The 9611-nt window shown below is 56.0% G+C and overlaps 2 protein-coding genes across 2 annotated transcripts; both read right to left on the bottom strand.

Annotated features, from left to right (window-relative positions):
- Nucleotides 1–58: 58 nt before the first annotated feature.
- On the bottom strand, nt 59–2362 carry LOC111028982 (the record flags this gene model as incomplete). Its single annotated transcript, XM_022307787.1, has 1 exon — nt 59–2362. A coding segment is annotated over exon 1 (2304 nt), but the record flags the coding sequence as incomplete, so codon positions are not given.
- A 2167-nt stretch (nt 2363–4529) lies between these two features.
- Nucleotides 4530–9386, bottom strand: LOC111028984. Its single transcript, XM_022307788.1, has one exon. The coding sequence runs from the start codon at nt 9384–9386 to the stop codon at nt 4530–4532; it is 4857 nt and encodes a 1618-aa protein (XP_022163480.1).
- Between the last annotated feature and the right edge of the window lie 225 nt (nt 9387–9611).

Raw genomic sequence — 9611 nt, 5'->3', positions numbered from 1 at the left:
TCTTCCCGTCGCCTTTCCGGATGGCCGACAACGCCTCGCCCTGCGCGCTTCGCAATACCACGTCCTGTTTCATCATCCACGTCATCTCTCCGATGACGTCCATGTACCGTACTCGCTGCTCTCTCTCGATGCGCGCTCGTTTGCTGTGCCCCTGGAACGGATCCCCTTTGCGCTTGATTCCTCGCTGCACCTCATCCTTGATGCTGGAATTGAACCCCAAAAATCGGTGCCAATCCACGCTCGCTGTCCGAAATTGCTGTCGGCGGCTGGCCATCGATCCGGGCAACTCTTGCATCTCACGGGCGTAAACGGCTCCTGCGGTGAACGGGCTGTGCGTCGCCTGGTCGTCGGCTATCTCGTCCCCGTCGTCTATCGCCTCTTCGTCTGTGAATGCGCTGCTGGACCGCACCCACCTGCGGCTGATGGCGATGGCGATGTGTCGATACGCGGCGACGTTAATCTTGTGGCCCAACCCGGCTTCGGTGGCTCGCTGCAAATGTCTCTTCATCCGCTCCGTCGTCCATTGTCTCCCGTCGACGCCCGGCCCCCATATGTGCTCTGACACGGGCGACTCGGACCACAACCACGACTTCATGCGCTGGACGAACGGTACCACCAACCACCGATACCACACCACCAACTCGCCCACCTCGCGCGGCAAATAACGGTGGACGATCTTCACGTTCGCCTGGTACTGTTCTCCTTTGTGATACTGCGTCACGAACACGACCATGCCGTCCTCGATGAACAAATTGCGGAACCGGCCTTGCGCGGTGTTGCTGTGCCTCACGCTCAAAATTTCGGGTCCTCGCGCTGGCTGTCCGCCGGTGATGTGCATCAACGCCAACAACTGACCGCGGAAATCGTCTATCATCTTCATCCAATCCCTCAACTTGGCTTCGTTGACACCCTTCGCCGTCTGCTCGCTCGCGAATCGTCGTCTGCACCCGGGTCGGCTTCGAATACGCTCGAACAACCATCGTCGTCCGTCCACGGGCCACGGCGTGCGGGTGTCGTCGATAAAACTCCATCCGTCGCTGTCGTTGCTGGGGTCGTCGAACAAATCGTTCCACGGCACGGCGGGTACGTCTCGCTCGTCTGTTGCGAACATGATCTCCATCAATTGCTTCCGCGTCGTCCTCTGCAACTGGTCGACCATGCCGCGGAATTGTGCCATGCTGAAATGGATGTCTTTGTATTGCAAAACGTCGCCGTTCCGCCAACCGACGTGTCCTTGACTCGTCGTGTTGAACGAAACCTTCATGCCGTACGCTCTCAAATCCAACATCCACTGCATCGGGCTGGCCGTGCCGCGCACCATGAACGCATCCATCATTTTCTTGACCCACTGGAAACTGCTCCTGGTGCCCCGTCTGCGCTTCGGTGGTCGTTGCGGTCGTTCGCTTTCGTACCCGCTGTCGTCGAACGTGCACGGGCTCTCTATCGCCGCCCACTCTTCCTCGCAAATCTCGCCGGTCACCGGCTCGGCCTTCAAAACGATCATGAAATGCGCGATCTTGATGATGGACGACAAAATCGACGGGAAAACCTCCTCGTCACGGAATCCCTTCCCCGCCGGCCGCACACCCAACACTGCCAACGCGCACACCAACGCCATCTCCGTCTCGTGCTGTTGCATCGCTTGATTCAACAACTCGATGCAAAAATCCAACGCCGCCAATTGCACTGTTTCCATCCCTCCGGGCACCGTGTCGCGCTTGCTCGGGTCTTTCCTCCTGGCTTCGTCTTTCGTTCCCATCTCCTCCTCGCCGCTGTCCTCTTCGTCTTCATCCTCACTACTGTCATCGCTACTGCTGCCACTGTCGCCCTCTCTCCGGACGACCTCTTGCTCCGCCGCCTCCACCAATCGCTGGAACGCTTTTTTCTGACGATTGTTGAAACCGTACGGCGGCGTCTGCCACGTATTGTGTTGCTGCGTCCGGACGAAAAATATCACCATCTGCTGCCATGACTGACACTCCTTGCGCACTCGTTCGCGTTCCCGATACGGCTCCAACGGTGCGTATCGTACCTGGTCGATCTCGGTGCGGATGGCCTCGAAACGCAACATCACCCCGCTGCGGCGGACCCCACTCTCTGCCATGGCGGCCATGTCGCCCACCGCGTTCCAAACGATGCTTGCAATGCACTCTTCCCGCTCATCGGCATACTCGTCTGGCTTTCGAATCGCCGCCAACAAATCGCCTCCAACAAATCGCCTTGCGGGCACCCTGTCAAATATGGAACCCAACCGGTGCGCCGCAACCACGGATTCACCTCGTCCCTCTCTCCCGGCCGGATGACATCGCACTTCTTCTTTTGCTCGTAACTCGCCGACGCTGCTTCCCGTGCCATCTCCCATATTTCGGCACCACCTCTGACATTTTGTGTGGTGTTTGGCTCATCATCTGCACCTTTGACCTCGAAATACTGGGAATGCGCTCGGCTGCGGAAAAACCGTTGGCACTTCACCCGCTTGCTGGCTTCTTCGAAACGTCTCTGCGCGGCTTCCTGCTTGGCCGGACCTGATCCCCCGCGACCTTGCTGCACACTCCATCCGTGTTCGATGCGCCAATGCTTCTTTAATGCCTTCGTTTCGCGCGTGATGTATGCGCATTGATCCAACCGACACTGCAATCCATCGTCAAACAATGGCAACCCCTGGACCGGCTCCGTGACGAATGGCGGCATGTCGAATCCGCTTGGGTACTGTATCACGCCCTGCCATTGCTCTACCTCTTCCCTGATGTTGTTGGCGATTTTTTGTGTCTTGTTGTGCTGTTTGTTGGTCAAATGCGCTGCCACTTCGGACGGCCATACTGCACATCTGCACTGCTTGCACACGATAATTTGCCAACTGGACACATGCTCGAAAAAAAAAAAATCTGCACGCTCCATGGCTGTTTGGTATCTTTGCCAATCTGTTGCCGTATTTTGTTTCTGTGTCTGTATACATTGTTTTCTGTTGCTCTGCCTCGTTTTCTTCCTGGATGCCACTTGGCGGCTTCCAATCCCTGTCGACTTTTTTGCAATTGACTTTCCACATGTTTATGCTTCCATCGCACACAACTTGACCAATATTGCTCCCATCGAACTATTTGCAATATCAATGATTTTACAATTTGTCGTGGCTATCCAACGCTTCCATGTATGGCTGTATCTGGCAATGTTTTCTGAATCCACCCTACCCTGAATTCACCGTACCTGCGTTTGGCCCCCGCGAAACCTTATTTGTATGGGCGTCTGAATCCACTCTACCATCGGTGGATTGAACACTTTTGGATCGGAAACTCTATTTCCTTATACTACGTTCTTACATCTTCCCTGATTGTCTTGATCCTTGCCATCCTTGCTAATCGTCGCCTCTCTACCTGACCTGTCTCGTGCCTTCGACCCGGTCGTCTGGCGCCGCCGTTGCACTAACGCATCTGCATCCTACGCTTGTATTCACCACACCTGTCCGCGCCGCTCTCCAACCGCCCCGCTAACGGCTATCTGCTTCCACCCTACGGATCACATCTTCTTCTCCATCTGATTCGCCTCCTTGTCTGCTCGCTTCGAACCTAAATGTCACCCTCCCCTCCGACCCGAAACTCCCGTCAACCCTAACCCTACGCCCATGTCTTCGCCTTCACCCACCCACCTACCCACTTACTTACTCACTGGCTTACTGCTACACTTTCTTCGGTCACTCTTGAATGTTTTGATCTTCATATGCCTACCTCTCGTTTGTTGTTCGCTGCCCCCACCCTGTAAAACACCTACCACCCTCGCAATGCTGACTCATCGCCGCGTTCACGCCCTGCTGACATGATACACTTCCTCGATCATTTGGGCTGAACCTCCCGAACTCGATCCCTGCTTTTCGACATCATTGGGCTGATTCGAAAATTGTTGCCCTTCCGCCCTATGAAACATTCTTACTTTTCCCCGAAACTCTGTTGTCCTCTCCACGAACTCTACTACAACCTCACCGTTCCCCCCTTGCCGACCTTCTCATTGCCACCTTCGATCGCTGCTTTCCGTCGTCTCACTTCCTTCCGTCCTATGCCTTCGTGGGGTATCCCACCCACATACCCCAAAACCCACCGACCCGAACCTCTGTCAACCCTCACCCAATTCTTTCTGAATGCTTTCGTCGACGTCTGCCTTCTGCCTTGCCTGTCGTGCCACTTCGTGCCGTCTTATGCCTCCGTGGGGCATCCCGCCCACATACCCATTGAATCCCTTTTCTTTCCACCTCTTGCCTCCGGAAATCCTATTCGCCGTTTCTCTGCCCACGCTAACGCCTGCCTGCAACTTTGTCGGCGCGCCCTCCGACGATGCTTCACCCCAACCCTGCCGTATGTCCACTCGTTTCTCCCATTCCATCCACCCTCTCCATCGTCCCACTTCGTATCGTCCTATGCCTCCGTGGGGCACCCCACCCACAAACCCAATCGAACACTCGACACTCATCAACACACCACTCGTGAACATTTACGGCCTTGTGAATTTTCTGCTACCGTCTATTCGTGTGTATGCTTCTGTCAAAATGTCCATGAATCCATCGAACCCCTCCGCTTTCCTTCCTGCAACGCTCCGCGCTCTTTTTCCGCCCATTGATGAAACAACCACACCATTCCGCTCATTTCTACCCCGTCCTCCTTGATCGTCCCACCCAACCACTCGTTTGCCTCCATTCTCCCGTCCGTCTTCTCGATCTCGTCGGATATCCATGTCATGACTTCGTCGCCGCCGTGGAACATGATGATCGCCACCGCTTCCATCAAACAACCCCGATACTGGCACCTTTCTCCCTGCCCGCTTTTCCTGTATCTCGTCGGCCCGTGCTCGTGTACGGCTTCCCACGAATGGCATATCGCTTGTGGCGCCCAACAATAATGACACGCCGTCCACGCCGCCTTCCATCGTATCGTTCTCAACCAACTGCATGCCTTGTCGATCTCCGCCTGGTCCTCCGCCGATGTGCATCCGCATATTCGCCAACCCTTCCTTCCCGCCGCCCTTCCGTTGACCCGACATATGTTGCAACCCACCTTCCAACGATCGAACAAATCTATCAATCGCTCCACCATGCTGGCGTGTTCGACGTTGCGATGCTGTTGCTGTGTCTGCATCGAATCTTGTTCTCGTTGCTCCCGCATCCATGTCGCTTCGGCCGCTTTTCGTTCCTGTGCCTCCTTTTGCTGCTGCTGTGCTTCTTGTCGTCTCGCGCTCTCCTCCCGTTCTCGCTGCACGTCCATGTCCCTTGCCTGCTGCTTGGCCGTTTGGCGGTGTCCGGTGGGGGTGACATCTTGCAATCGTGCTCTTTTGATCTGGCTTTCTCCTTGCCTGACCTGCACACGAATCCGCTTCCGACCCTCGCCACGACACACGTCGCAAAACTGCTCGCCTGCGCGGCAACTCGTCCGTGTGATGTCGCCATCCATGTCGGCGTCCAACACCGCCCTCCGACAACGCCTGCCCTCCAAATATTCCAACATCTCCGGCTCCTCCCCTCCCGTCCTGACCATGTACGGTTGACCTTGCTGGTTCACCCTCTGCGCCCGTAACACGATGCTCTCGCTTGCGGTGATGCCATCCCGGCCGGCTCTTCCACTCTGTTGTCCGAAATCGTCCAATTTGTTGATGCCGCCGACGTGGATGACCACTCGGATGGTGCTGGCGTCGATCCCTTCTCCCAACGCGCTCGTCGACCAAAACAACCGTTCTTCACCCTCGGTCAACATGGCCATGATCTCCCGCTTCCGCTCGATCTCTCCCACCCCGCCGTAAAACACTGCGCCCCCGATCTCGTCGGCGTATGATTGCATCTCTATGATCTTGTGACAATACACCACGATGCGATCCTCGGCGGGGTACTGGACCAACTTGCCGTTGATGATGTGCCGCAACGTCTCCACTTCGTCGTCGTACGTGATCACGCTGTATCGGATATTTGGTCGTACGGTCGACTCTCGGACCATGCGAACCTCGCTGGGCTGCATGTCCATGGTCGACATGAATGCTGGCTCTCGTCGTGGCGGCAACGTTGCCGTCAAACACACCACCTGCGTCTGCCGGCTGATCAATTCACGTAACTGCAACACCTTCGGGCGGAACTTCTTGGTCGATTGCAACACGGAATGGCACTCGTCGATGATGACTCGCTCCAACTGCTGATTCAACATCTTCGCGTTGATGTAATCCGCGAACGACTGCGACACCGCCGACTCGGCGATAACGAACACTATCTGTGCATCGTACGGCGGCGCTCGACTGTCGCTCCAAATCGCGCACCGGATCCCATCCTTGCGGCATCGGTCGGCCATGTCCTCCTGCAACATGATCTTCGGCATCACGACGATCGTGACTCCGTCTCGTGATGCTGCTGCTGGCAACATGAACAATAAACTCTTTCCACCGCCTGTGCGCATCACGACGACGATCCGGGGTTGGCCGCTGACGATGGCATCCAATGCCTCTCGTTGCTTGCCGCGAAACTGGGCTCGGGCTCCGTACATCTTCTTCAACTGGGCTTCCACGTCGATCTGCCGCATTTGCTGCCACCGCTCGAATTTCCGGCTGTCCTGCTCCTGTTTGGTCCTTCGCCTGATGTCCGGGCTGACATTCTGCACTTCGTATGACGACGGAAACTGCATGAAACGGTGCCAATCCACGCTCACCTCGCGGAACGCATCCTGTTCTCGCCGCATTGCGAACGGGTTCTGCTGCAATTGCCGCCCGTAAATGCTCTCCTCCATCTGCGGGCTGTGGCCGGACTGCCTGGCCCGGATGGTTTCGCGCGTCTGCTCCTCGCTCATCTCCATACCCTGTTTGAACGGGTTCTCGTTGGCGTATATGCGGTTTAATGTGCCCGCAACGTCCTGGTTGATGGCAAACTCGCGGTGGATTTCTGGATACGCTTGTCGCCAATCGGATGTCCCGATGGGCACTCCAATCCGCTTCTCGCTCTCCCTACGCATCACTCGGCGGATCCGGTTCGTCTCCCAAAACCCATCGCAATTGCGTGCGACCACCGGTTTGGAACGCTGCTGGACGAAACGTGCTTCCGCGCTCTGATCTTCGGGCACCTCGGGCAAATCTGCGTCCCCTTCCATTTCGTCTTCCTCCGCCCACTCTTCTTCCTCGTCTCCCCACTCCTCTTCTGGCGCTGGCTCCCAAAACCATGGGCTGGACGTCATCTGGCCGCGACTGCTCTGTAAAATGCGGATGAACGGCTCGATCAACCACAAATAATACACCACCAATTCGCCTACTTCTTGTGGCACGAACCGGTGTACGCACTTCTGGCTCTGACTTGCGCTGAACCCTTTGTGGTACGACGTGATGAACGCCACCATGCCCTGGTCGATCATGATGCCTCGGTGACAACGTGCGTTCTCGCCGTTGACCTGTTGCACGCTGACCAATTCGGTGGCTCTGGCCGGCGCCCCTGCCGACATGTGCACCAACACCAACATCTCCTCCTTCCATCTCCTCACTTGCCGCAAATACGACTCTACTGCGTCCGGGTTGAACTTCCGGCTCTCGATGTCCTCCATGAATCGTGCTCGAACGTGGGCTTCGGTGAACAACCGCTGCCCTAACCATCGTTTCCCTTCTACGGGCCATGGGTTACGGGCATCGTGAATGAAATTGAACCCCTCGTCCATGATGGCGTGGTTGTCGACGATGCTGGCCATGTCGAATCTCGGCATGTCTTCTGCTCGCCAATCGCCGACCCCGGGAACCATGAACATCAACTGCTCTACCAATCGCTTGCGGGTGGTGGCTAACAACCCGTGCACTACCGTACGGATCTGACCCATACTGAACTGCACTTTGCGTACCACAATGATGTCGTGGTTGGGTCCGGACCAACCCACCTGTCCGTCGGCGTTTGTCGTGTATCGGATCTTCAAACCGTACATCTTCTGGGTGTGAATGGTTTGGATGGGGCTGGGCTGACCACCATATTCCGTCATGGTCATGAACTTTGCCACGTCCTGCTGCACCAACTGATGGATCACCGGTGCGTCTTGCTCGGCCGTGTCGTGGTCCATGCCGTTGTTCACTTGCTGCTCGATGTAATCCATTCGTTTGCGCCATGCTCGGCGCACGATGATGGCTCGCATGCTGGTGATCATCGCGGCCAATGTGGGCGTGTAAAATATGGCCGGTACCCAACCGTTCTTCTCTCCGCATGTGCCCAACACGGCCAACCCGCTCAACATGGCGTTCTCGAATTCGTTGTCCTTCAAATCGTGATCGAACATCGCGACCCAAAACTCCGAACTGGCTCGGACGACGTCCTCTCGCCCGCGACTGCTCGATATCCGTCCGGATGCCGCATGCTGCAATCGTGCTAATGCTTGCTGCTGCGCGTCCGTCAATCGATACTTTGGCCGCTCCGACATTTTCGCCGTTCTCCAAATATACCGCAATATCTGCGTGAATACGCTGGCGTATTTGCGGATCGTCTGGATCTTTTGTTTGCCGTAAAATGGCTTGTCGTTGTTCGGCGCACCGTTCTCCCTTCGATTGACGCAATGCAACGCATGGCGCCCGACAATCTCCACACGACTGGTCTGGAACGAACGGCGGATCAACAACACGGTACCCTCGCATGCACGCGACAATGCCTTCTCTCGATCGGGGGCAAATCGTTCATCATCCTCCCCCAATCTTTCCTGCAACTTTCTGGTGTTGGGTTCGGCTTTGACGAATTCCGTGATCCACCGTCGATAATCGCTGGGCAAATGACGCTCCCACCCGGTGTGCTCCAACCACGGGTTTGGCTCGTATCGATTGCGTTCGGTGCGGATTTCTTCCTGCGCCTGATCCATCTCGGTGAATAAACCGTCTATCCACTCGTTGGCCTTGGTGACGACGTCGACTGTGACTGCCCGGCGGGAACTTGGCACCACCTGCACGGGAAACATCTTGCGCCATGTTCCCGTCTTGAAAAATTCCTGGCATGGTTGGTTTTCAACCCATAATTTACTGCGATCGGTGTCTTCGGTGGGCCGGCCCTTTCCACGTGGGTTCTTGTAATTGTGCGTCTTACAATGCCTCTGCATGGTGCTGCGATCTCGACATGTGTAATTGCAATCTTGGCTTTCGTTCTCAAACACGCATCGTAATCCGTTTCTGTATACTGGTATCCCCGGGATCGCCGAACTACTGGCATCGGGGTATTTCACTTGTTCTGGGATCTGTGCGACCTGCGATAAACCGCCGACAAATGCGACGACTTCGGCGCATTGCGATTTGGTGACGGTCTTGTGCTTGCTTTGGATGTGGCCTCTTATACTGGCTGGATTGACGGCGAACCGGCATCGCTTGCATATGATGATCTCGCATTCGCGCTGGTGTATAAATAATTTGTCGAATAAATCCATCTTGCGTTGCTGTATATGTGATGGGTAAATGCCGCTAATACACGTGGACCAACGGTCGCGCTTCCCTAAACAAACGGTCGCGACTTCGCGCGTCCCACGCCGGCTGTATTGGGTGGTCTATGCGCGAACTTCGCTTTCTCTGCGCCCATCTTCGGCGGCGACGACGACGTGCATCAATACGGATATCTGGGTAATAAACCTATTCGGTTTGATTGCAACGGTTTG

This window comes from Myzus persicae, unplaced genomic scaffold, assembly GCF_001856785.1.
Source record: "Myzus persicae strain clone G006 unplaced genomic scaffold, MPER_G0061.0, whole genome shotgun sequence".
Lineage (NCBI taxonomy): Eukaryota > Metazoa > Arthropoda > Insecta > Hemiptera > Aphididae > Myzus > Myzus persicae.
The sequence above is the reverse complement of the archived record's forward strand: the minus strand, read 5'-3'. Positions and strand labels throughout refer to the sequence as shown.

Coding starts and splice junctions, on each gene's coding strand:
- LOC111028984 (XM_022307788.1), bottom strand. CDS start 9,386: ATGGATTTATTCGACAAATTATTTATACACCAGCGCGAATGCGAGATC.